The sequence below is a fragment of the Hyaloscypha bicolor genome (assembly GCF_002865645.1).
Source record: "Hyaloscypha bicolor E unplaced genomic scaffold K444scaffold_135, whole genome shotgun sequence".
Taxonomy (NCBI): domain Eukaryota; kingdom Fungi; phylum Ascomycota; class Leotiomycetes; order Helotiales; family Hyaloscyphaceae; genus Hyaloscypha; species Hyaloscypha bicolor.
In genome coordinates this window covers 514,898-537,169 of record NW_020194637.1, presented here as the reverse complement: position 1 = coordinate 537,169, position 22,272 = coordinate 514,898, and the positions used below count along the sequence as shown (strand labels likewise).

At 50.7% G+C, this 22,272-nt stretch overlaps 6 protein-coding genes across 6 annotated transcripts; 3 read left to right on the top strand and 3 right to left on the bottom strand.

Annotated features, from left to right (window-relative positions):
- The first annotated feature begins 820 nt into the window (after positions 1 to 820).
- K444DRAFT_618295 (uncharacterized protein) lies at positions 821 to 1,675 on the top strand. Its single transcript, XM_024881286.1, has 2 exons — positions 821 to 922; positions 976 to 1,675. Exons 1-2 carry the CDS (start codon positions 832 to 834, stop codon positions 1,230 to 1,232), a joined length of 348 nt encoding a protein of 115 aa, XP_024731378.1. The 5' UTR covers positions 821 to 831; the 3' UTR covers positions 1,233 to 1,675.
- Positions 1,178 to 5,295, bottom strand: K444DRAFT_655584 (glycoside hydrolase family 38 protein). Its single transcript, XM_024886023.1, has 7 exons — positions 4,817 to 5,295; positions 3,873 to 4,761; positions 3,488 to 3,816; positions 3,221 to 3,359; positions 2,728 to 3,150; positions 1,947 to 2,680; positions 1,178 to 1,892 (listed from the first exon to the last, which is right to left on the bottom strand). Exons 1-7 carry the CDS (start codon positions 4,984 to 4,986, stop codon positions 1,286 to 1,288), a joined length of 3,291 nt encoding a protein of 1,096 aa, XP_024731377.1. The 5' UTR covers positions 4,987 to 5,295; the 3' UTR covers positions 1,178 to 1,285.
- A 358-nt stretch (positions 5,296 to 5,653) lies between these two features.
- K444DRAFT_598100 (major facilitator superfamily transporter) lies at positions 5,654 to 8,019 on the bottom strand. Its single transcript, XM_024878518.1, has 5 exons — positions 7,285 to 8,019; positions 6,953 to 7,230; positions 6,601 to 6,899; positions 5,907 to 6,544; positions 5,654 to 5,851 (listed from the first exon to the last, which is right to left on the bottom strand). Exons 1-5 carry the CDS (start codon positions 7,588 to 7,590, stop codon positions 5,822 to 5,824), a joined length of 1,551 nt encoding a protein of 516 aa, XP_024731376.1. The 5' UTR covers positions 7,591 to 8,019; the 3' UTR covers positions 5,654 to 5,821.
- Positions 8,020 to 8,430: 411 nt separating this feature from the next.
- On the top strand, positions 8,431 to 11,799 carry K444DRAFT_655581 (glycoside hydrolase family 115 protein). Its single transcript, XM_024886022.1, has 6 exons — positions 8,431 to 9,009; positions 9,070 to 9,280; positions 9,338 to 9,731; positions 9,787 to 9,941; positions 9,995 to 10,060; positions 10,111 to 11,799. Exons 1-6 carry the CDS (start codon positions 8,573 to 8,575, stop codon positions 11,740 to 11,742), a joined length of 2,895 nt encoding a protein of 964 aa, XP_024731375.1. The 5' UTR covers positions 8,431 to 8,572; the 3' UTR covers positions 11,743 to 11,799.
- A 4,728-nt stretch (positions 11,800 to 16,527) lies between these two features.
- On the bottom strand, positions 16,528 to 17,944 carry K444DRAFT_129954 (glycoside hydrolase family 12 protein). Its single transcript, XM_024870445.1, has 3 exons — positions 17,606 to 17,944; positions 16,979 to 17,549; positions 16,528 to 16,911 (listed from the first exon to the last, which is right to left on the bottom strand). The coding sequence occupies exons 1-3, from the start codon at positions 17,814 to 17,816 to the stop codon at positions 16,611 to 16,613; spliced, it is 1,083 nt and encodes a 360-aa protein (XP_024731374.1). The 5' UTR covers positions 17,817 to 17,944; the 3' UTR covers positions 16,528 to 16,610.
- Positions 17,945 to 19,783: 1,839 nt separating this feature from the next.
- Positions 19,784 to 21,766, top strand: K444DRAFT_539716 (glycosyltransferase family 2 protein; the record flags this gene model as incomplete). Its single annotated transcript, XM_024875654.1, has 2 exons — positions 19,784 to 20,431; positions 20,507 to 21,766. The coding sequence occupies 2 exons, from the start codon at positions 19,784 to 19,786 to the stop codon at positions 21,764 to 21,766; spliced, it is 1,908 nt and encodes a 635-aa protein (XP_024731373.1).
- Between the last annotated feature and the right edge of the window lie 506 nt (positions 21,767 to 22,272).

Here is a 22,272-nt window from a genome sequence, read left to right as displayed (position 1 = left end):
TCAGGATTCATCTGTGGGCCGGTTGTACCAAATGGCGGGAAGTCTGTTGCATTCGAAGCAGAAACTTCTCCTTCATAAACTAAGACTTTAGAAGTTTGCTCCATGTTCGAAACCCCGCAAGAGAACACACATTCAATTGCTACTCAATAGATCAGTTTGTGTCTTGGTAAACTGTTTCGAGTTCATTCCACAGAAGATCTTCAGACCATATTCCGCCATCTTTCATCGATACGAGGCTGCCGAGTAACTCCACTGATACCTCTCAAAGTTAAAATTTGTTATAGCCTTGTATCTATCCGAGCTGAACGTGAGCATTATTAAGCTATTATAGTACACTCATTTAGGATCATAGAATCCGGTTCTAGTTATGTGATTTCATTTTAAACCCCCTCCCCTCCCCCGCCTTTGTTTCTCCCCGAACTGAGGCGAGTGCCCTAACTCGAAACTGAATTCGTTGCTAATTTGTCGGGGATCTGACGGAGCATCACCGAACAAAATCTGTCTTATCACTGTGTCTCACGGAGATACTCAGCTAACTGTAGTAAAATGGATCCTCGATTATTTATTGTGCACTAGTCTGTGTTTCTCACTTGGCGCTGACGGGTCTAGCATATTCTAGTATGTTATTACGTACTCCGTACCATGTCCAGCGTTTGATTGGACGCTTCGTAAGCCGTATCGCTGACTGTGAATCAGCTTGGTTGCTGTACAGGGATTTCTTGTTGGTCTGACTCTGCTGAGTCTCGCCGCACAGGAAATGGTAAATGAGCCAAAATGTGCGAGGTTCATGATTTTGTCCATTTCCCGTTTTTAGAGAGAGGGGCGAAGGAGATGGAGCTGGAGAATATCGACATAGAGAAGGGCAAGCAAAACAACCCCTCTGAATTTTTGAATTTGTGGATGCCCAAAATGGAAACGCCGTGTATGTTTCACTTGCCCCGGCTCAACTCTAAATATCACTGATCTTAGAGTTAGCAACCAAAGGCGCCCTCGAGGCAATACTCGAAGTGCTGTCCCAAGAGGTTGGTGGGGACGAAGAACGCAGAGATGGGAGAAGGGCCCTAAGGAGAATGTTGTTCTGGTGGATTTTCAATAGAATCTCGGTGCTGTTGAGTTTGATGACGTTGGCGAAATTTACTCTCGTTCCCAGAATGAGGATGAAGAAGATAAGGTGGTTGGAGAATCCGTGTGCATTTGACACCGGGAACCTACTACGAGGACTACAGTTTTAGACAGGCTATACAGTACCACAAATTTTCTCTAATCCGGCCATGCGCACGCTTGTTCATGCCAAAACCAGTCGGTAGGTAGCAACTTGGAAGGTACCTAGGTCCACTTCGAACTTCCCATCCTTGAAAAGAACTTCATCGCCATCGTCCTCCAACAGATTCGTTTTGAACACCTTGCTTACAGCCCATGTTGTCTCAACGATCCCCCTCCCGCGTCCCCCTAACGCATCATACACACGAACGATAACGCTTCTACCCACTTTCTTTGGCAAGTTATCCGTGGTCACATCCTCGTCATCCTCACCCCGCTTCACGGTATCAAGAATCAAATTATCGTCTCCTTTCAACACAATCGGAAAAATATTTAGACATGACTCCTTCGTTGTAGAGACGAGCTTTAGTGGGTTATTGAAATTAAAAGCCGCCCGAACGGTCTCAGCACCCAGTTCACCTTGATGAGGCATGATGGCCCAACGAATAGAATGGTGCCCCATGTCAGCGGTATCATCTGGCGCTTTCGGTGAGCGGAGGAGGGAAAGTCGCATCACGTCTCCAGCGGTGGCGAAGCCGTATTTGCTGTCGTTGAGGATGGAGACACCATATTTGTACTCCGAAAGGTCGGCAAATTTGTGGCAGCAGACTTCAAATTTGGCCATGTCCCATCTAAAATACAGTTAGCTAAGGAAGCAATTCGGGAGAGGAATATGGGTTTGTTACGAAGTGTTGTAATGAGTTGGTCTCTTTATGATACCAAATTGAGTTTCATAGCTTGCCTCGGTATTCCGCACACCCACGGGAAATTCGACTTTGAGGAACTTCATGGTTTCATGCCAGTCGATCTCGGCTGAGCACTCAACATAGGACTGCTGACCGTCAAAGGCAGAAGCGAGCGTGATCGTTGACCGAATCGAGCTCATCTCGCTGACCTTGGTCTCTGTCACCACACTGACTTGGTACGGCGTGTTCTCTAAGATAGTAGTGGTTGATGAATGGAGTTCTTGGCGAGTCTCAAGATGGTATACCTCAACGTCCCAGGCTTGCCAGTAAATTGGCTGGTCATCGAAGATGACGAACTTGTTTGCCTTGCCGGAGAGGACTTCTCTCTTTGCTTTTCGGTCGTAGAGGGAGGTGATGCATCCGTCTTGGACAGTGACCGAGAGTTGGCTATTCTGCAGCACAAAGACGCCAAGCGCGGACTCTTGGATAGTCACAAGCTTTTCCTCCTGTGACGCACCAAACTCTGTCACAGAAAGCAAGTTGCTATCACCACTAGCTATGACCGCTTGATTCTCGGATATCTTGACGATTTCTTGTCGAGGCCACGGCAAAGTGTTCAGTGCCAGAGTGTTCTGGAAGTTGGTGCTTGATTTCGTTCCGGAATCGCTGATGCCGAGAACTGGGTAGATCGTTCGAAGGAGCGTGTAGCCAATTTTGTAGATATTGGCGTATATCTGCAAGAGGGTTAGAATGGAAGTTGCCTGACGACGAAAGAACCTACCTCATTTGAATCATCGTAACACATCTTGATCGCGCTTCCTGGAAGGCAATCATGAAACTGGCACAGCAAAACCCCCTCCCACATCTCATTCAGCTCCTTTTTCGGATATCGATACGACCTATCCCGAATGGAAGCGATCGTCGCAAGCAGCTCAATGTCCCTCAACAGAAACTCCGACTTCCGATTATTTGACTTTTGGCTCGCCTGGGTGGTATACACACCACGATGCAGTTCGAAGTAAAGTTCGCCGTACCAGGTTACGAGAGAACTGGCTTTCTTCTCCAAGTTATCGAAGAATTCGTCCACTGTGCCACCAGAATGAACTCGGGGAATCTGGCCAATTGTGTCAGCCATGCCTCGGAGTCTCCGAAGCCGCTCCATGTGCTGCCATGTTGGGCCACCACCGCCGTCACCCTTGCCGAACTGTCCAAAATCAGCATATTTCTCGTCTCAGTTGGCAGAGAACAAAATCTCAAGAGTCTTGAGGACATACCGCGACTAGGGCAGTGTTGTCTTGGTCCAGAGACTTGTGATTCGAGATGCTTCGTTTGATATCTCCAAAGCTGGCCTCTGAGCAATACGTCTTACATGGAGGCATATGGCAGATGACTTGGCTTCCGTCAAGCGCTACCCTGTGAAGCAGAAAGTCAGCAAATGTTTCTCGAATTAGACCACGTTTAACGTGAGTCCGCGGACTTAGCGATAACCTGTGGGTCTCAAACTCCAACTTTCAATGCTATGAATATTTGAGTTCACATACCAATTGAAACTCGTATGCGGAAAGTCGTTGACACTATTAAAGCAAGGCTTCTGAGTGAGAAACCGGTTCATCCCCGCCTGCCTACAAAGCTGGGGCAGCTGGCTTGAGAAACCGAATGAGTCTGGGAGCCAGCACGTGGTGGATCGAGTTCCAAAGTTTGCTTCGAAGAAGCGTTGGCCGTACAAGAACTGTCGAACCAAGGATTCCCCGCCTGGGAGGTTGGTGTCATGTTCGATCCAGCATCCTCCGATCGGGTGGAATTGCCCAGATTTGATTTTCGACTTTACTCGCTCCCAGGCATAGGGATAATCTTCTTTGAGCCATTTGAACTATTCAGTAACATGAGTCTAGGCGTTGGGAAATGCACCTGAGAAGATGAACATGCCTGTTGGGCTTGCGAACAAGCAAAGTTCAGCTCTGGGTATCTATCCATCAGATCACACTGGTTTGACCACGACCGAACGACTTTTCGTCTTGTTTCTGCCCAGGGCCACAGCCAACAGGTATCGATATGACAATGGCCGACTGCATAAACAGTAGGCGTTTTAGCATTGACGCTCCCATAGACTTTCTCCGAGTCAATTTCCTTCCCAAGGTATTCCTCTGCAATCTTCCGACACCTCAAGATAGAAGTCTTGTCCGCAACATTGAAGTTGTCGATAATCCTGGAAGCAACGCTCAAGGCCTCATGCTGTTCCCAAGAATCCTCTGGAAGTTCAAGTGCTGCATCATGAATGATTCGGAAGTCCACAGAAAGCATACGAGCTTGCATGTTCGGTGCAACAAGCTCCGCTTTTGAAAGCTTGAAGTGCTTATTTTGATCAGGAGGTTGGATCGAGTCACCGCCTGCATTATTCTTGAAGATTGGTCTTCCTGGGCCATTGCCAAACATGCCGTTGCATGCCATTTCGATGTAGAGGGTGTGCTCCTTCCCGTCTTTGAACGATTTTGGTAGAATCCACTCGACTCGTTCTCCTCGCCCAGTCAAACCTTGAAGTGGCTCACCGTTCTCGGACCAAACTGTTGCTTCATTGTCGCAGTCCCAGTGCAGCTCAACTGGAATGTCGCCTTGGCACAACTCCTGGGGGACCGCAAGAGAAGCTCTGAACCAATGTGTTGTCCAAGAAGGTCCAAAAGCCTCACCTGTTCGAGTCTGTTCGTATTTATTCGAATTATCTGTTGCCTTTTTGAATGTCGGGCGAGTCGTGCCAGGTGCAGACCAAACAGACAATTTGACGTTTTCAGGGCCAGAGTATACCCCGTCTTTCAGGACTCTGCATCAGCTGTTAGAGAATTTCGCTTATATTTTCAGATTTGAACTGCACTCACGCAAGGAGATTGACCTTCTCCCATTGTCCCGGTGTGAAGAAGTTGTCCAGGCGTTTTTGGTAGATGCTGGTGATTCGCCTTCCTACGGGACCAATGGCTCGCAATGGATATGTAGTTGTTGGAGAAGGATGTTCACGGCCATTCACTATGGCGGATCCGTGAGAGCACATCGTGTTGGATGTGGAAGAAAATTATTGGAGACGAGGAAAACATCGTCGTCCGTTGAGACCATTTTCTCCTGTCAGAAACGGATGTTCTGTCACAACTGCAACCCCCACCCTTCAAGGTTGTTCCTTCAAGAACGTTCGCCTTCATCTGGAGACAAGCTGGAGAGGTGTCAAAGCGTTTCTCCACCGTGGTGCGTTGTGGAGCGTATGAGGTAAAGTGGGTTGATTTCGGCCAAAATTGCCTCTTGCGGTTGATGAACTCCCACGTTGGAACAGGGACAAGATGGAGAGTTTATTTCAAGCGTCAGAAACGGCGGCTAAACGAAAGGATTGAAGTCAAGAAACTAGTTCTACACAACAAACTTGATGCGTCAACTTTTGGTCTGCAAGTTGACCTTTTAGTGTGAAATCCGAACTGTTGATGCAAGCCGCAGCACCCTGTAGAACCTCCCACTTTTGACCCCAGACACGATTTTGGGGGTAGGTGGTCAACTGCTGCACTAAGCTGCAGGCTCAGGGAACCACGTGGGACTTCTCTCCTTTTTGAGACACACCGCCGGGATGGTGGGGATAGCTTGATTTATGCAGGCAGCTTCCAGCACGGAGATGCAAGAAGGGCATCCTTGTACCTCGGCACACGACTGAACGTCACCAACCATGCAAAGAATTTGAGTCGAAGAAGAAAGCTCAATTTAAGCATGAATTATTTGAACTTGAGGTTGTTTGTTGATGGAATGAAATATGGAACCACGACTCCTCCGCTTCCACGCTTCCGCTCTCTCGCATCTTGCTGTATTGTCAAAGCCAAACCCCGAGATAGCTTCGACAGAAATCAGCTTCAGTAAATGTATCTGAAATTGACATTTTTCTGCATTGATCATTAGTAAAATATCTTCTGAGGTGCAAGCAAAAAAGCAACGTACCCTATCTGTGATATCCTCAAGAGCGTGTGTATACAAGGCATCCGCCAGGGCTTCACCTCGCTCAATCTTGCCGTCTCGTTTCTTGTTCTGCCAGACATAATAAGTGCGAAGAGCTCCCAATGTAATGAGGAGCAAAACAAAACACCCTAAGATAATTGCCAAGGCGAGGAAGTATCTAGGTGCATCTTTGGTTTGGAAAACTTGAGGTCCAATGGAGTTACCAGTTGCCCAGAATACGAAGTTAACCGCAATCACAACAGTCTTCTTTGTCTGGCCACCGACGTTCCTAGTAACGAGTGAAAGTGCAAGTCCGGAACACGCCCAGAAGGAAATCATGATGTAGTATGCGAAGAGTAGTCCTACTCGTTTGCTTGGCTCGAACGGTACGATCATCAACACAATCGTACCTGCGATTGTAGGCACAACTGAAGCCATCATAGGCAGTATGGTCTGTCTGGTTCGTTGATCAACCCAGACAGCAGACAGCATAGCAGTGACCTGGACAGCGCCTGATACCATCTGCAGAAGTTGGGTTTGCCACGTTGTGAAGCCGAAAGACTTGATGATTATGTTCGCGAAAGCGCCAAGGCCGCCTGATGGGAGGGTCAAGAAAAGTTGAATAAGGGCGAAAGCATACACTGCAGAAAGTTATCAGATGACATAATACAGTTGGGAAATGGATCACATCACTTGCCTTGAGGATCACAGGCAGCATCCCAGATCTGATCCTTTCTGAATTTGCGATTTTGGACGCCGGTGCGATTCTCGCGAACTCGCTCAATCATCAACTTCTTGTCTTCTTCCGTGAAACACTTTGCTTTCATGGGAGAGTCAGGCATCCACCAGAGAACGAAAGCACCCCAGAACACGGTGATGATACCGTAAGTCATGAACAACGCTTGCCAGGAGTTGATGACCGCTGTGCTGGGAACAAAAGAGAAGCCGAAAGCAAGAAGACTGCCAATTATTTGCTGTACACCGTTCATCATGTACCTGATTCTTGTCAGTTTGAAAACCCACCGCAAGAGCTTTGGAGGTGAGCATACCAGTAGATAACAGCACCAGCTTGTTCTTCTCGCTTGTACCACATGCCAGACAGGAGGACGAAGGTGGGTTGAGAGACGGCCTCAAACAAGCCGAGGAAAGCTCGAAGGGTAACCAGACCAGCGAAATTTTTCATTGCGGCGTGAAGAGCAAGCGTGATTCCCCACAGGATGATATTCAAGCCAAGCCATTTGGCAATAGGAACGCGTTGGATGATCAAATTTTCGGGCCATTCGACAAGCAGAATAACAATGTAGATAATGGATGTCAACCATGAATACTGTCACCCGTGTTAGTATCTGCTCCACGGTTCAATTTGATAGCTTGCGCATACCTGTGTCCCAACTAAATGTGTCTCAGGAATGATACCCATGATAGAGGCGAAGGACATCGTTCCCTTGTCTAGAGTTTGAATTAGGTAGGTGCCAATCATAATTGCTAAGACTCTCTTGTCTATCATCCGCTTCAGGCGTTTGCTGGTCGCTTCGTCGACTTCCACGATAGTCTCGCTCGCGTACTTGGCCACTTCTTCGTCCACGAGGTCATAGTTCATATGTGCTGACTTGAGAGTCTCGTCTTCAACGACCTCGGGAGCATCCTCGCGAGCTTCAGCAATTTCAGTTGTCTTGTTGTCGTCCATGACTCTTGAATGACGCTGGATTGAGGTTTATGTGAAATGTCGTGTCTGTGAACGAGGGACCAAAAAGGATCGGGGCCGTCACGAGCTTTAAGAGCTCCATGGCTCATGCAGCGGCCTCACCTTGACTGAGTCCTCAGCCCAGTTCATTCAGATTCCCCATGCCCCACATTCGGGGTACCCCAGCCGGAGAGTTTGAGCTGGGTTGGCTGCAAGAATCCCACTTTTCAGACTTCTGCGTACAGGTTTTTGAACTCACTGGCCGACTGACGATCTGACAGAAATGCGGCCACGCGGCGAGACAACGCTTTGGGTCCAACCTCCGTGCACCAACATTCATAAAAACCCCTGCCAAGTTTTCAAGCTTTCGCGAGAGTCTCTCGGAAGAATTTGCGGTGCTGGCCCTGTTTATTGAAAAACGTACCACTCTTGGTGTATTCTCTGTTGCCACGTAGAAACACCCGAACCGTGGTCCTGGAAAGCGAGTCAAGAGCTGGCATCCTATATCCGAGTCAGGCTAGTGAAGTTTCCACACTACCCCTATTTGAACTTCCTCCGCTCCACGCGGGGGTTAGGATCTCCATCTAATCCCCAACCTCGCTGTTTTCTACCTGATAGAATCACATCAGGATTCAAGGACATTTCGTCCGAAATCCCTCTCGCTGAATTTCACCTGATAAGACGAAACCCAGGACATTACCTCCGCCTACCGTCGGTGAGCGAGCATGGGGCATAGACAAGGTATCCTAGCCCACTCGGATCACATGGCATCCTATCGAAGCCAAGAGTGGGTTTCCATCTACAAAAATTCCACGAATGCTTTGCGATTCAGACTGCGACAAACGAGCCAGTAGTGGTGAATTCATGACTCTGCTAGGTTTCGTGCCGCACAGGAATTCCAAGTCGCTTTCCCCTTTTTATGAACTTTCAGGAGCTCTACTAATTAAGAAGAATGAACAAAATATGAGTTGAAAATAACACAAACATGTTCGACGAGAAATTTGTGACATTTTTCAATACGCCGGGGCTGCTCAGTTTGGTCGGGGTGCCAATCGTGGTGGACAAGGCCGATTTTCCTGCAATCCATATTGCTGCTCAAAACCTCGCAGCGGACTTCGCCAAGGTCACAAAAGGATCTTCATCTCCACTTCAACATGTGACCGAAGAGCGTGATGGCTTCAAACTAGACGCCGAGGCGTGCATCATCGTCGGCAGCATTAAAGCAAGCCCGATAATTCGATATCTTGAGCAGAGTGGAAATTTTGATTGCAGCAAAATTCGAGGGAAGTGGGAATCTTACAAGACTGCCATCGTTGACAACCCTTTCAATGGGTGTCATAAGGCCCTCGTCATTGCGGGAAGTGACAAGAGAGGCGCAACTTTTGGGGCGTATGCACTCTCGGCGCAGATTGGAGTTTCGCCGTATGACCTCCCCTCAACAAACCACGGAATATGCTTGTCTTCAAGCTGACTTTGAAGTAGGTGGTATTGGTGGGCTGACGTCGTTCCGCAGTATCACTCGGAAATCTATGCTCTACCCGTGACTACCATTCAAGGAGAGCCTAGCGTTCGATTCCGAGGCATATTCATCAATGACGAGGCCCCCGCACTTACAGGCTGGGTGCAGGAGAACTTTGGCAGGTACAATGTCGAATTCTATAAGAAAGTGTTCGAATTGTTGTTGCGATTGAAAGTCAGAAACTAGCCAGGCCTCATTGTGTTTTGGGCAGAAATACTAACACTTCAACAGGCGAACTTTCTGTGGCCAGCCATGTGGCCCGGATACCCCAATCCTGGTGCATCGTTCTTCACTGATGACGAAGAGAATCAAAAGACAGCTGAGGAGTACGGCATCTGCATATCTACTTCCCATCACGAGCCCATGCAACGCATGTCCAACGAGTGGTTTGCCGAGAATACAGAGGGAAGCTGGAACTGGCTTACCAACAAAAGAAACATCACAAAATTCTTCGATGAGGGAGTACGAAGAGCGAAAGGCTGCGAATCGTATTTTACCCTCGGAATGCGTGGGGAATACGATAAGAAAATGGTCACTGATGACCCCGCCGCTGTTGTCCGAGACGTTATTCAGACTCAGAGGAAAATTATCAAGGACGTTCATGGGTGTGAGGATGCCGTGCCCCGTAGGCTTTGGGACTGACCAGAACTCATCCAGAGACTAGCTGACAATTGCTCTAGAGCTTCTTGCCCTGTACAAGGAAGTGCAGCAACAGTATGACAGCGGCAGGCTTGAAGTCCCAGACGATGTCACACTTCTATTCGCGGACGACAATTTTGGCACCATCCGTCGACTTCCGCACGGAGAAGAAGCCGAGAGGAAAGGAGGAGCAGGAGCACGAGCTGCCCCTATCTCATTTGTTGACATCGCTAACTCGAAGCGAGGCAGATCTATTACCACTTCGAATATGTAGGACATCCACGAAGCTACAAATGGACTAACAGCAACTCACTTGTAAGATATTGTCTAATTGTTGCCCGCCATTCAACTGAATGCAATGACAGGGCAAAACATGGCAGCAGCTCCAGGAGGCGCACCGCCGCGGCGCAAGACAAATTTGGATTTTCAACGTTGGTGACATCAAACCATTGGAAATCCCGTTGACTTTTGCCATGGCACTAGCCTGGGACATTGGCTCCATTAAAGCAGATAATTTTACGCATTTCTTTGCCACCATGGCAGAACGCGAATTTGGAGCAGAATTGAGCACGGAGGTTGGTGTTGCAATGCACGAACATGATCGACTTGTCTCGCTGCGAAAGCACGAACACATCGAAACCGACACGTTTTCCTTGTTGCACTACAGCGAAGCAGAACATGTTCTGGGACGGTGGAAAGCGCTCCTTGATGCCGCAGAAGACATACACAAGCGTGCACCTGAAACTCACCGTCCCAGTGTCTTCCAGCTCGTTTTGTCCCCTATAAAATCCTCGTACATCTTCATCGCGCTCCAAATCGCCCTTGGTAGAAACCAACTCTACGCTCGGCAGCGTCGTAACTTTGCAAACACTTTAGCACAGCAAGTTCTCGACCTCTTCGAAGCCGATTTCAGCCTTTCCGAGGATTACCACGCCCTGCTGAATGGGAAATGGAATCACATCATGATGCAACCTCATTATGGCTTCGGCGATACCTGGCATGCGCCATCACGAGATATGATTAGCGGTCTTTGTTATGTCCAGCGACGGCAAAATTCGAATCCCATTGCGGGACAGATGGGCATCGCAGTTGAGGGTCACGAGGGAGTGCGACCAGGGCGATGCAATGAAGAGAGTGACAGGACACATCCAAGCAGGCGAGACTTGGTTCCGGGGCTCACACTTGGGAACATGACTCATTATGGGCCTGAGAGTAGGTGGTTTGATGTGTATACTCGGGGAAGTCCGAGCATTCATTGGACTGCCACTGCACCTTGCAGTTGGATAAAGCTGTCTGCTGCCAGCGGAACACTGATCCCTGGACAGGAGGACGCACGAGTAGAAATCACTATCGAGTGGGGCCAAGTACCGGCAGACTTCAATGAGAAAGTTCTGATCGACATCCGCTCTACGGAAGGAGATTTCGAGCAGGTCCATCTCCCAATTCTAGGCCGGCAAGTTCCTGAGACATTCTCTGGATTCGTAGAGGCTGATGGATACATCTCCATTCCCGCATCCTCCTGCAATTTTGCGCCTTCATATCGATTTCTTCCCGAAGTTGGAAGATCTTCAACTGGCTCTCTTGCACTGAACCCATCCTCAGGTCACGCTTTATGTCATCTCACGTACGACACCTACTTCTTCACCAAATCTCCCACCTTTGAGGTACTGCTGTATTTCAACATGACTCTCGACATTGATCCGAGCAACCCAATGACGTACGATATCCTCGTTGATGACAAGTTGCAAACACACAGACTAGTCCACGAGTCAAAGAAGGACGGAGAACTGCCCGAGGGCTGGGCTGAGGCCGTGCAGGATTGTGTTTGGGTAAAGAAGCATATGTTTTTAGGAGATAAGTTTGAACCGGGCACGCATACAATTCAGGTGAAGTTGAAACACTCAAATTTGTTACTTGAGAAACTGGTCGTGGATCTTGGTGGGGTAAAGGAGAGTTATCTGGGTCCTCCACCAAGTTTTCGCGCGCGTATGATGTAACAATTGATACCTTGCGGGAAAGACTGCAGGAGTATATTCAATACAGTCTCTATTGACCCAACAATTCGCACGAGCATGAAGAAAGCGCTTGCTAGAAGTTTTTGCCTCAGTGGAGACAAGCAGGATAAGTCAAGCGCCTACTAAACAGCGTGGGAGGGCTTGGATCTCGCTTAAACCCCTTTCCTCCTAGCCACAGCCCCTTCCGATGCGTCGTCACACGTATTCATGACTCTTCCAACCAAATAGGATAGAGCCAACTCTTGCAAAGGCCAGATTGCCTTTAGGGTTGTGATAACGAGTTGAGCTCAGTTCCTCTCATTATAAGAACTGCTCATTTCTATCTAATCACCGCGCTTGTTGCGATGGCGTTGCGGTCGAGGAGGGGATCGACGCCAACCAAACAATATCAAGCCACAAAATGAGAAAATGTTCCCAGCTTAGAAACAATCGCTGACTTCCTATTTCTCTGGGCCGTCTTGCGGATTCAGGAACCCACACCAAAACCGGACACAAAAACCTGTTTGTGTGTTATATCTTCGGTCACAGCAGAGAAAGTCTAGGGGTAGGTTCATATTCTTTGGGGAAACCTAGGGCTTGAGAGAGAGAGAGTCAGCTTTTTCAGAGCTGAATTGAAAGCGAATACAGTCAAGAGGGAGGTCCCCCTCCCCGCACATCGAGCCAGCGTCCACTCAATCCGCATTGCCTGGGGCTTTCTTTCCGTTTGAGGATTTGAACTGAAGATGAAAGCGGGATATTGAGCCTCGAGCGGGCGGTGCCAAGATAATCGGGACTACCCCGGACTTTGACACGACCGTGCCCACAAGAGGCTTTTTTTCAGGTTGCGTCAAAGAAACTTCTGGAAAACACTGACGATGTAATTATCAGAAGCAACTTCTTCAACGTTGGTACCATAGTGCATTGGTACCATCATTAAGGTCATAGCTGCTTCTGGACCTGGCATACCGGTCCTGATAGAGGCCATAGAAGGCGGTGCCGATCTTGCTGAAGATCCCTCCGCGACCCAGAAAATGTTGGAGACCGAGAGCGTAATTCGCGATCTCACTGCGATCCTTCCCTGCATTGTACGTATTCCCTCCCAAGCATTTGCAGACCCATAAACATGCAGTTAAAACTGTCTCTACCCGCAAGTGCTTAAAAATGGATGCGCGTGCAGCGACTACCTTTGCTTCCGCAACCAGATGAATCCAAGCCCTCTTGACGCAAGAGTTCAACCACGTCTCAAGGAGTGTTCATTTCTCTGCGAGCTACTCTATAAGCCCCGTTTAAACCAACGCGAGTCTCAACTAATCGCATATGCAGTTGCCCAAGAAGCATCATGGACTTTTGCGAAGTTGACAGCGTTGAGCTCGGATTTCCTGAATTCAGGGCTCAGTACGGTATAATGTACAGAAAAGCATTCACCAGCAGCATACTACCTTGCCCAACCCATCCATCAGCTAACACGCTTCACCGCAATAACTTCGGCATTGCCTTGGGGCTACTCAACATACTAGCACACAGTACCAAAGGGAAATAACACAGTTAGAAGTGGAGGCAGTGCGGATAAAGAAGAAAAGGGGGAGGCTGCAGGAAATGTAGGAGTTGGGGAGTGGGAGGAGGAGCTAAGGAGGTCGATCTTGGAGAGGAAAAGGATCTGCTAGTTCTGGACCTTGCTTTACTAGAATACTCTATTAGACTTTATAAATGTTAGAGTGAGATATCGTCCTTTCAATTGAAGCCTGATTGATGTTCTACTGCTGCAAGCTGTTGATATTACCTTTCGCCTGAGAATTTCAGGGGCTTTCGCTTAATTTCCACGACCAATATTACACACCTGGAACACTTGAAAGGTCCACCTCATCTGTGAATACTAATCTATTTTTAATAAATAAAATGCTACTCTTGATATCTTTTGCTCCTATTTAGTCTAGATGAGATAATTTGATAAGAAGTTAAGCGGTTGTTTATACTACTTGAAGTGTTTAGAAGGACATGAGCGGGGGTTTTTCTGCGGAACGAGGAGAAATATTTGTGCTGGCAAGCGACTAGGAGAGTGTGGAAGAGAGAGTGGTGGCCTTACACTGCACCAGATTTCAGCAGGCTATCGTGGAAAAATCATACAAGTCCCAAACCACAGAAATGGACGCCTACTTTATAAGTCATACCCTTGCTTCTCGAAATGAATACCTAACCTAGTACATACTACGCAACTCACTACCTCCAGCGCTAGAGCCCCTAGACAACTCGGATTCCAACCCCACATCGGATCCCTTTAACTCAGCGAGCTCCCCAATCCCAACCCCCACCGCCTCAACCCGCCTGACGGCCTCCGGCCCCGCCAACTCTACAGCCCTGGAGACACAGATGAAGGTCCTAAAGGAAGCCTCACACCTCCAACTCAAGCCCAAGGGTCATCAAAACCTCGATAACGAGCCCGCAGCTAAGTTTCATAGACCGAGTTTGTTTAACCGGATAGCTAGTGCCAGGGGTACGGGAGTGAAGGTTACTGCTACGCGCTCAATTGCTCTTACAGACGCGCAAACGCATTATACCGAACCCCCTTCTAAGTTGAAGACCTCAGTAACCACTACTCGTACCCGGGACATCGCCACGCGAGTGGAATCTGGATTCTCTGAAATTGGGCTGGCTACCGGGGCTGTGGAGTGGGGGACGGAAGGGGATATACTGGTATGCGTTCGTGTTGCGAGGGAAGGGCGCTAGGGGACGGATGGCTATCTAGAGGTGGGAGAACTGGCGGCTTTGGAGGGAAGGGGGAATGGGATGGAAGGAGAAGGTAGAGATAAATAAGGCGACGCTGAAGGGAGGTGGTGGCAAGGCTGTGCGGAAGATAGGCTACGGATATTGGTGGTGAAGAGCATTTCACGCAGGAATCCTTTATGTAATTGCTGTATACTATCTGTGAGAGGAACTTTGGACAGGCAGTGAATCGAGGCTCGAGAAGTTTGGATTGTTCAAGACTTCAGGGTCGATTCAGCGGAGGTGGTTGGGATAAGCCCGAGTGGAGGGAGGTGGAGAGTGGTTTTCTTTTTGGGAGCTTGCCCTGTCTAATATGATGATAAAAAAAAAATCTGGGGCTCTTCGGGGAGTTGGAGATGAGGAATGGTAAGTGTAGCGATTTTGAGTGAAATGTGCAGCATTTCCTATCCCCACATTCCAACCCTCGTCCCACATCAGCCCTTTCCTAGCTTCAATTTGGTCTCGCTGCGTGCGACTACCTCAAGCTATTTACCTCGCTCAGGCCCCCTGCTGCTCGAGGCTAAGTGATAGTCACCGTACAAGAGAAAAAGACAGAATACTCTGCCGGACATGGAGTCGAGTTCAGTTAAACCAAAAATAAACAAGAATCTTCCCTTGCATCCGAAGAAAAAGAACAAGAACCCCGGGCCTCACAATCCCGCCGTGACGACGAAAGCACCGCTACCCCTGAGCAAGAAGGATACAAAGCAGCTGCTCCAAGCCCCTCAAACTCCCGCACACCCACGAGTCTCTCCCGACCCCGCGATCTTCTATATCTATCTACAACCATTGTATTATCAAAAGCGACAGAATCCCGTCTCGATCCCAAGCAGAACCTACGGAATCATCGATGTCTCGATAAAGATGACCGGGAAACGCGACGTGGGGATCAAGGATCCAGGATTCCCGCATGGTGGAGCTCTCGATCCAACTGCTTGCATCTGAGACGAAAGTCTCTAAGCTGACAAGGAAGCACGATGATGAATATCTTGAGAAGGTCAAATTGTGGAGTGTATTGAGTGAGGCGGAGACTGAATGACGAGGTTCGCGCTCGTTAGCAGGTAGAGGAAGGGCTACGGAGGGCGTTTGGAGCTTAATCGGGATCCGAATTTGTCTTGGGAGGAAAGGAAGGAGGGAAGGATAAGAAGACCGAGGCCGGGAGCTGTTGGAATAAACGAGCCAGATTTGGGATTTTGGGGTTGTATGGCGATGCGAATCGGGTGGTGAGAGCACACATTGATGGATGCATTGATGCCGCCTCCCCCTTCAGCCTCCACCACCACCTCACCGCGTGGAAAAAGTAAACAGCAATGATGGGGAAGTAAACAAACCGCACCAAATCAAACCAAAGCTTCTCATCCGGATCTCCCGGAACAGAAAAAAATAATAATATCTAGGCTAGGCCGCACCTGCCACCCCTTGGCTTTCCGGCCGTAAAATTTGATTTTTGCGTTATCAAAAGATCTGCTGTCCGATTTCCGGACGTGGGAGGACCCTGCGCGACTGGCGCGGCTGCTAAACTTGTGCTGAGCTAACATGGTTCGCGAGCTGTACTTGGGATGGGAAGTGGAGCACGAACGGGAAGTGTGTTGTTAGCTGGTACGAGGATACACGCAAGTAAAAGATAAGCCCTTGTGGCGCCTGGAATTGGCAGGGAGAGAGAGGGTGCTGAGGAGGAGGATGGATGGATGTGTGCAGCATCATGGCAGGAAAGTGAGGGAGGATTGAAGAGTGATGAGGTTGAGTTTGTGCTTGTTCAATCGATGAAGCGCATCCACACAAGCTCCTCCTTGAGGATTGGGGAGACTTCGGTGACACAAAGGGCTAGGAACGAGAGGCGGGGCAAATGAAAACAAGCTGTGGTCAACCAATCCAATTAAGAATAAGACAGCAGGAGAAACATTTCGTAACTTCTGGCTATTTTTTATTAAACACACATATTTCATCTCTGTCTAAATTATGGGTAGTCGTCAACGCCGCCACCTGCACAAAAATCCACAAAAAGTCCACCAGGAACGCCATGCCATGCCTTTACAAAAACACATATCAAAAAATGCAGACAATCTTCACTTTACACTCCCTCCTTCGCATTATACACCTTCTTCAACTCATCAAACTGGTGCGTTCGGGTTCGCAAACGGCTGTAAATCGATGCCTAATTTCGGCACGGCGAACGTGACGTGCCCTATCGAACTGTATGTTTGTGACCCGAACCCAACGTAGCCCAGGTAGTCGCCGAAAATGGGCAGGGTGACGTCTAGCTCTGCGAAGTTTTTTGCGGTGGAGGCTAGGTTGAGGACGACGTTGAAGAGGGGCGAAATGTCGCCATTGAAGTCCGTGATGCCGTTGGGGTCGCTGGCGACCCAGGTGAAAACATTTTGCAGGTTGTCGTTTTTGCCCGCGTAGAGGTCGCTATTCAATACAGTCAGCGTTTTCCATCCTCTTCTCCAAAATCCAATGGATAGGAGGGGGAGCTTACAAGTCATTCCCGGCCGCCGTCGTGTGGGCCGCGATCGTGTTGCTGCCGTTGCCGAAGCCGATGGGATCTTGGAGTCCGTAACTCGCGAAGAGAATGAGCATCTCGAAGGCCGCCTTGCCGCCTTGCCCCGCGATGACCGGGTCCGCGTCGAGGAACAGGTCCAGCGCGACGGTGGCGTTGACGGCCTGCGATTCCAGCCTGCGCACGCTCGTCGAGGGCGCGGCCTCGTCGCCGATGCCCATGGTCCACGAGAATACGAGTTCCAGCGCGCCAAGGTCGAGGAGCGTGATAGGCAGCGCCGTGTCCTGGAGCGTGGCTTGCGGGAAGGCGTGGGCCAGGGGCTTCGTCTCGTTCGGGGGCGACGACACGTTGGCGGGGGTGAAGGGGTATTCCCAGGTGATGAAGAAGTCGGGGGCCGTGTCGTTGCTGGTGTAGGTGTTGTTCTGGTTTTGGGTGACTGTCAGGCAGAGCGTGGATTCTATCGCTGTGAGGAACTCGTTGGAGTTTACTGGGAAGCGCTTGTTAGCAGTGCGTCCAAAAGGGGGTATGTTGAGGCTTCGCGATGTGTGGACTGATGATGGTAGCCTTGTCCAGCACACACAGCCAAATAGAAGCTGCCCCACTCACTTGTGTAATTTACTCCGTTCTTATTCTGAGCGAATTGATGGAACTCGTGCGAACTGTCACAGTACGTCGTCTCGAATATCGCGTTCTGCTCTACCGGCGGTTTCACTCTCTCGTTCCTAAAGGGCTTGATTGCGATCATGGTGCCCAGGGAAGCGCCGATGGGGATGGACAGCAGGATGGCATTCACGATCATGCCAATGAAGAACGACATGGCGGCGACAACAAAAGGAGACGGGAGGGGCGGGGGGCACGGTGGTGGTAGCGAGAGTTGCAGCAGGAAAACAGAGAAAAGAAGGTCGGGTTGGGATGGCAAACGGAAAGGGATTGAAGATAAAAGAAAGATCTTGAACACGGGGAAATAATAAAGGAAATTGTGAGGGATTCAGCGGGCGGGCCAGGGGGCTGAGCTTCGGAGCTGGCCACCCATGGTCATCCATGGGCCACATCCCTTTTTCGCAGCGTGTTCGGTCAGAACTCGCAGCAGCGGGCCAATGAGCGGTAGGACAGGGGGCCGGCGTGGATGTGGAAATAAGAACAGACTACAAAGTACGGCGGCCCTGACGTGAGCAAGTGAAACTGAAAGTCAGCAAGCAGAGGCTGAAGTAGCGGGGCCTGGGCTTGTGCAGTAGGCAGTAGGCAGTGGGCAGTAAGCCTCGTGGGGGAGCGACCAGGAGTGCAGGAGGCAGGAGGCAGGAGTGCAGGAGTGGCAGCATTTGCATTATTGGCATTGGCATTTGCAATTGGCACAAGCCGGCACAATAATGTGTGGACAGCGTGAGCGTGCTGTGAGCGCGCGGACACGTCCCGAGTCGTATTCGATTTGGGACGGGCAGTGAGGAGCCACGGCGGCGGCTCAGCCAGTGAGAATGCTGACTCTGAACCATAACTCCATAAATAGCAAAGAGAGCGGTGTTGGGCCAGAGGGAGGCACAGGCAGCCTCCGCGACGGCGCAGAGGCGGAGTCAGCCCTTAGCGAGCGAGTGGCTGCAGAACGAGGCACAGCTGACGGCTGGGAGAGCGAGGGGGAGCGAGAAGGCAAAAAAGGAGAGAGAGCGCACCGCCGAGGAGCTGGTCCTTAGCGGCCCCGTGGCAGCTTCCCTGGTGCACTGTGCAGTCTCTGTGCGGGCCCTGTAGCGTGTGCCGTAGCGTGTCTTTTTTCTTTGAGTGCCTGCTCGGAGTCCTAGTCTTAGTCTTAGCCTTAGCCTTTGCTCTTGTCTCGCGCGTGCGGTGCAGAGCTAGCCGTGTTGGCCTGGCCCGCCGTGAACCCCCCCCCTCCCCCCTAAACCATGCTTCACTCGCCCACTACAGATCTCGCGGCCACCGAAGGCCTGCAGTATGGCTTAGCCGAGCCCCTCCCATTCGGCGCAGCGCCCAGAGCTGCACCTATTTTTAAGAACCTTCTAAGCTTACACCCGTCAAATTTCAGAGCTCCCTACTGCTCATATTAAAGGGGGTTAGCCTCGTGTTTATCATAACTCATAACCACGCCCAGCCGCAATCCCAGCTCCCAGCACCCAGCACCAGCACCACTCACAATCAAACCACACGGAGCGTTAAAGCATTAAAGCTTCACCACCCCCACCCATCACCTCCACCCCCTTTCTCTTCTCCTTCTCCTTCTTCTTCTCCTTGTACTTCTGCTTCTCGTTCTACTTCGCCTTCTCTTTCTAACGACCTCACCCTCACTGCCGCAGGAAACACTATCTGCTGATCCGTATCGACTGCAAAATGTCGGGCAGGCCTCCGTACGTGGAGGTGAACAGCGCGCCCAACACGCCGCCCGGAGAATGGCTCACTCAACAACAAGAGCAGCGCTCTCGCAGCGCATCGCAATCGTCTGATCTGGGTCTGCACATGGCGGGTCCCTCGGGAGGACCTGGCGGATCGCAGACGCCGCCCCTACAAGCACACCAGCGCGGTACCAGCGAGACGCGAGCGTCCTTACTGCCGCCTGCGATGGGAACCCGCCGATACAGCGAGATGAGCCTGAGCGAGGCCAGCGTGGGCAGCTATGCGACGGTCCGAAATCAAGCACGCATGGCTAGCAACGAGTCGACGTCCTCGCTGCTGCCGCCGCCGAATCTGGGCAATCTGCGGAGATATTCGCAGCTGAGTCTGAGCGAGGCGAGCTTGGCCAGCTACGAGGTCGACCACCGCATGTCGACCTCGTCGATGGAGATGAACGACTACAAGCGCGCCGGCACCATCGTCCGCCTGCACGACCGCGACGATGCCGAGCAGTGGAAAGGGATCAAGCGTTACTTCTACCTCTTCGCACCCGTCCTGATTTTCATGGACGTGGTCCTGTACCTGCTGTATCTCGGATTCCGATTATATTGTAACATCGACGTGCAGCGAACGACGAAAATCAATGCCGGCGCCGCGTGGATCTTCTTCGGTGTCGAATTCCTCATCACCATCCCCTACCTGATGAACAACGGCTGGGCAATGTTCGCGCTCAAGACCCGTAACCGCCCCCGTCTTCGGTTGATGGGCAGCCACGACCTCCCGACCGTCGATGTTTTCGTCACGTGCTGCAAGGAGGACAATGATGTTATTATGGACACAGCCAGAGCCAGCTGCGATCAAGACTACCCGCAAGACCGATTCCGAGTCATCATTTTGGACGACGGCAAATCCCAAGAGCTCGAGCAGATGGCCGAAGAGGCCAGCCACATGTGGCCCAACCTGATCTACATGTCCCGCGAGAAGATCCCCGGCAAGCCCCATCACTTCAAAGCTGGGAACCTGAATTTCGGTCTGGAGCAGATCACTCTCCTTCCCGGTGGCTCGGCCGAGTTCGTAGCCGCCCTGGACGCAGATATGGTGAGTTTCTTGTCCCCCTCCAATTTTCTTTACTTTTTTTCTTCGAGGCAGAATGGTGTAACTGACTTGTTACAGATTCCCGAGCCTCACTGGCTGCGTGCATGCCTTCCTCACTTGCTTACCGACCGCAAGGTCGCCATGGCTTGCCCACCGCAATTGTTTTACAATACGCCCCGTTCTGATCCCATCGGCCAATCTCTCGATTTCTTCGTCCACGTAACTGAGCCGATCAAGGACACCCTCAACGCTGCCTGGTGTACTGGTTCCGGCTACATCTGCCGCCGCTCTGCTCTTGACGACATAGGAGGCATCCCCGTCGGTGGTATCGCCGAAGATGTCGCCACGTCTAACTTGTTCATCGGAAAGGGATGGACCACCGCCTATGTCCACGAGCCCCTCCAATTCGGTACCGTCCCTGAGGATTTCTCGTCCCATTTGAAGCAGCGTTCCAGATGGTGTATTGGTACGGTCGAGAACGCTATGAACATGAACTTCTACCTCTACGGCGCTAAGATCAAGCACATGACGACCCTCGCCCGGCTGTCTTCCTTCCTCATCGGTATCCTCTCCTTCTACCCCATCCTCTTCACCATTTCGCTCTTCTCGATCCCCGTTATTCTGATCCTCGGCCGTCCCCTCGTCATCTTCACTAGCGAGAACCAGTTCCGCTGGCTCATCCGCTCCGCGTTCGCGACCGTCATCTCTCGCCGTATTATGGAGTTCTTCCTCTACATCCCCGCCGGTTACCACACCGGCCAACGCTACGCCCGCTACCAGATCTGGATGGCGCCCTATCTCTGCATCTCTCTCGTGCGCGCCTTCTTCCTTCCCAAGTGGCTCGGTGGAACTTCAGGAGGAACCTTCAAGCCCACCGGTTCTCTCGGTTCCGCCCTCAACGAACGTGATGAGGATCAAAGAAAGGGCCTGTTCGTCCGCATGTGGGCAATCCTCATCCAGTGCCAAGCCGTCTTCCACCTCATGTTCGTCTGGTTCTGCATCACGGGCGCGACCATTGTCACCTACAAGTGCTTCATCATCGAGCTCGACACCTACCACATCCTGCAATGCATGATCACCCACGCCTGGTGGCCACCCGTCACCTGGATCTTCCTCTGCTCCTCCATGTGGACCCCCGTCGCTTATGCGATCTCCCCACCCACCGTGCCAGATCGCGAGGAGCTCCTGAACAGAGACGACAAGACCGGCATCGCGCACCCGAGAGAGGTGACCAAGAAGACCGCGTTCGGCGCGCAGGCCTTCTTCTTCGAGGCCGAGTACACGATCACCACCGTCTACACTGCTTTGTGCTTCGCCTCCACCTTCTTCTTTTTCTAAGCGGCGAAGGAGCGTCTCGTGGTGTGCAATGAGGGGGAGAAGGAGTAATTTGAAGGGGATATATAGATGAGTAGAAAAAGATCAACATATACCTGTATGGCATGTCATTTCGACACTTGGAGTTTTGGGGTGTAAACAGCGACGGAGTTTCGCGGAGTTTTGTGGCATGGAATAGCATCTTCAATCTTGTTTATTTAGCCAGCCAGTCCGCCATACTAATTACGATTTACCCTTTGTTTATAAACACTCTCAGTTTTCTCCTGTTTGTGATCTGCAATTGTAGGATGCTACTTCTAACTTGTCCACGTTACCTCTTCGGAACCGTCCACCTTGCAACTTCCGCGTGGAGCCATCTTATCTCCCCTTTCCGGCCCCCTCCCCTTCCTTCCTCTCCCCTTCCTTCCTCTCCCTCACATTTCTAAACGAAACAGAATTAGGATGCAGTTTCACATTGTGTCCTAGCTGGCAAATTTCATACAAAAGAGATTTCAGGGTTCTGTATTCCC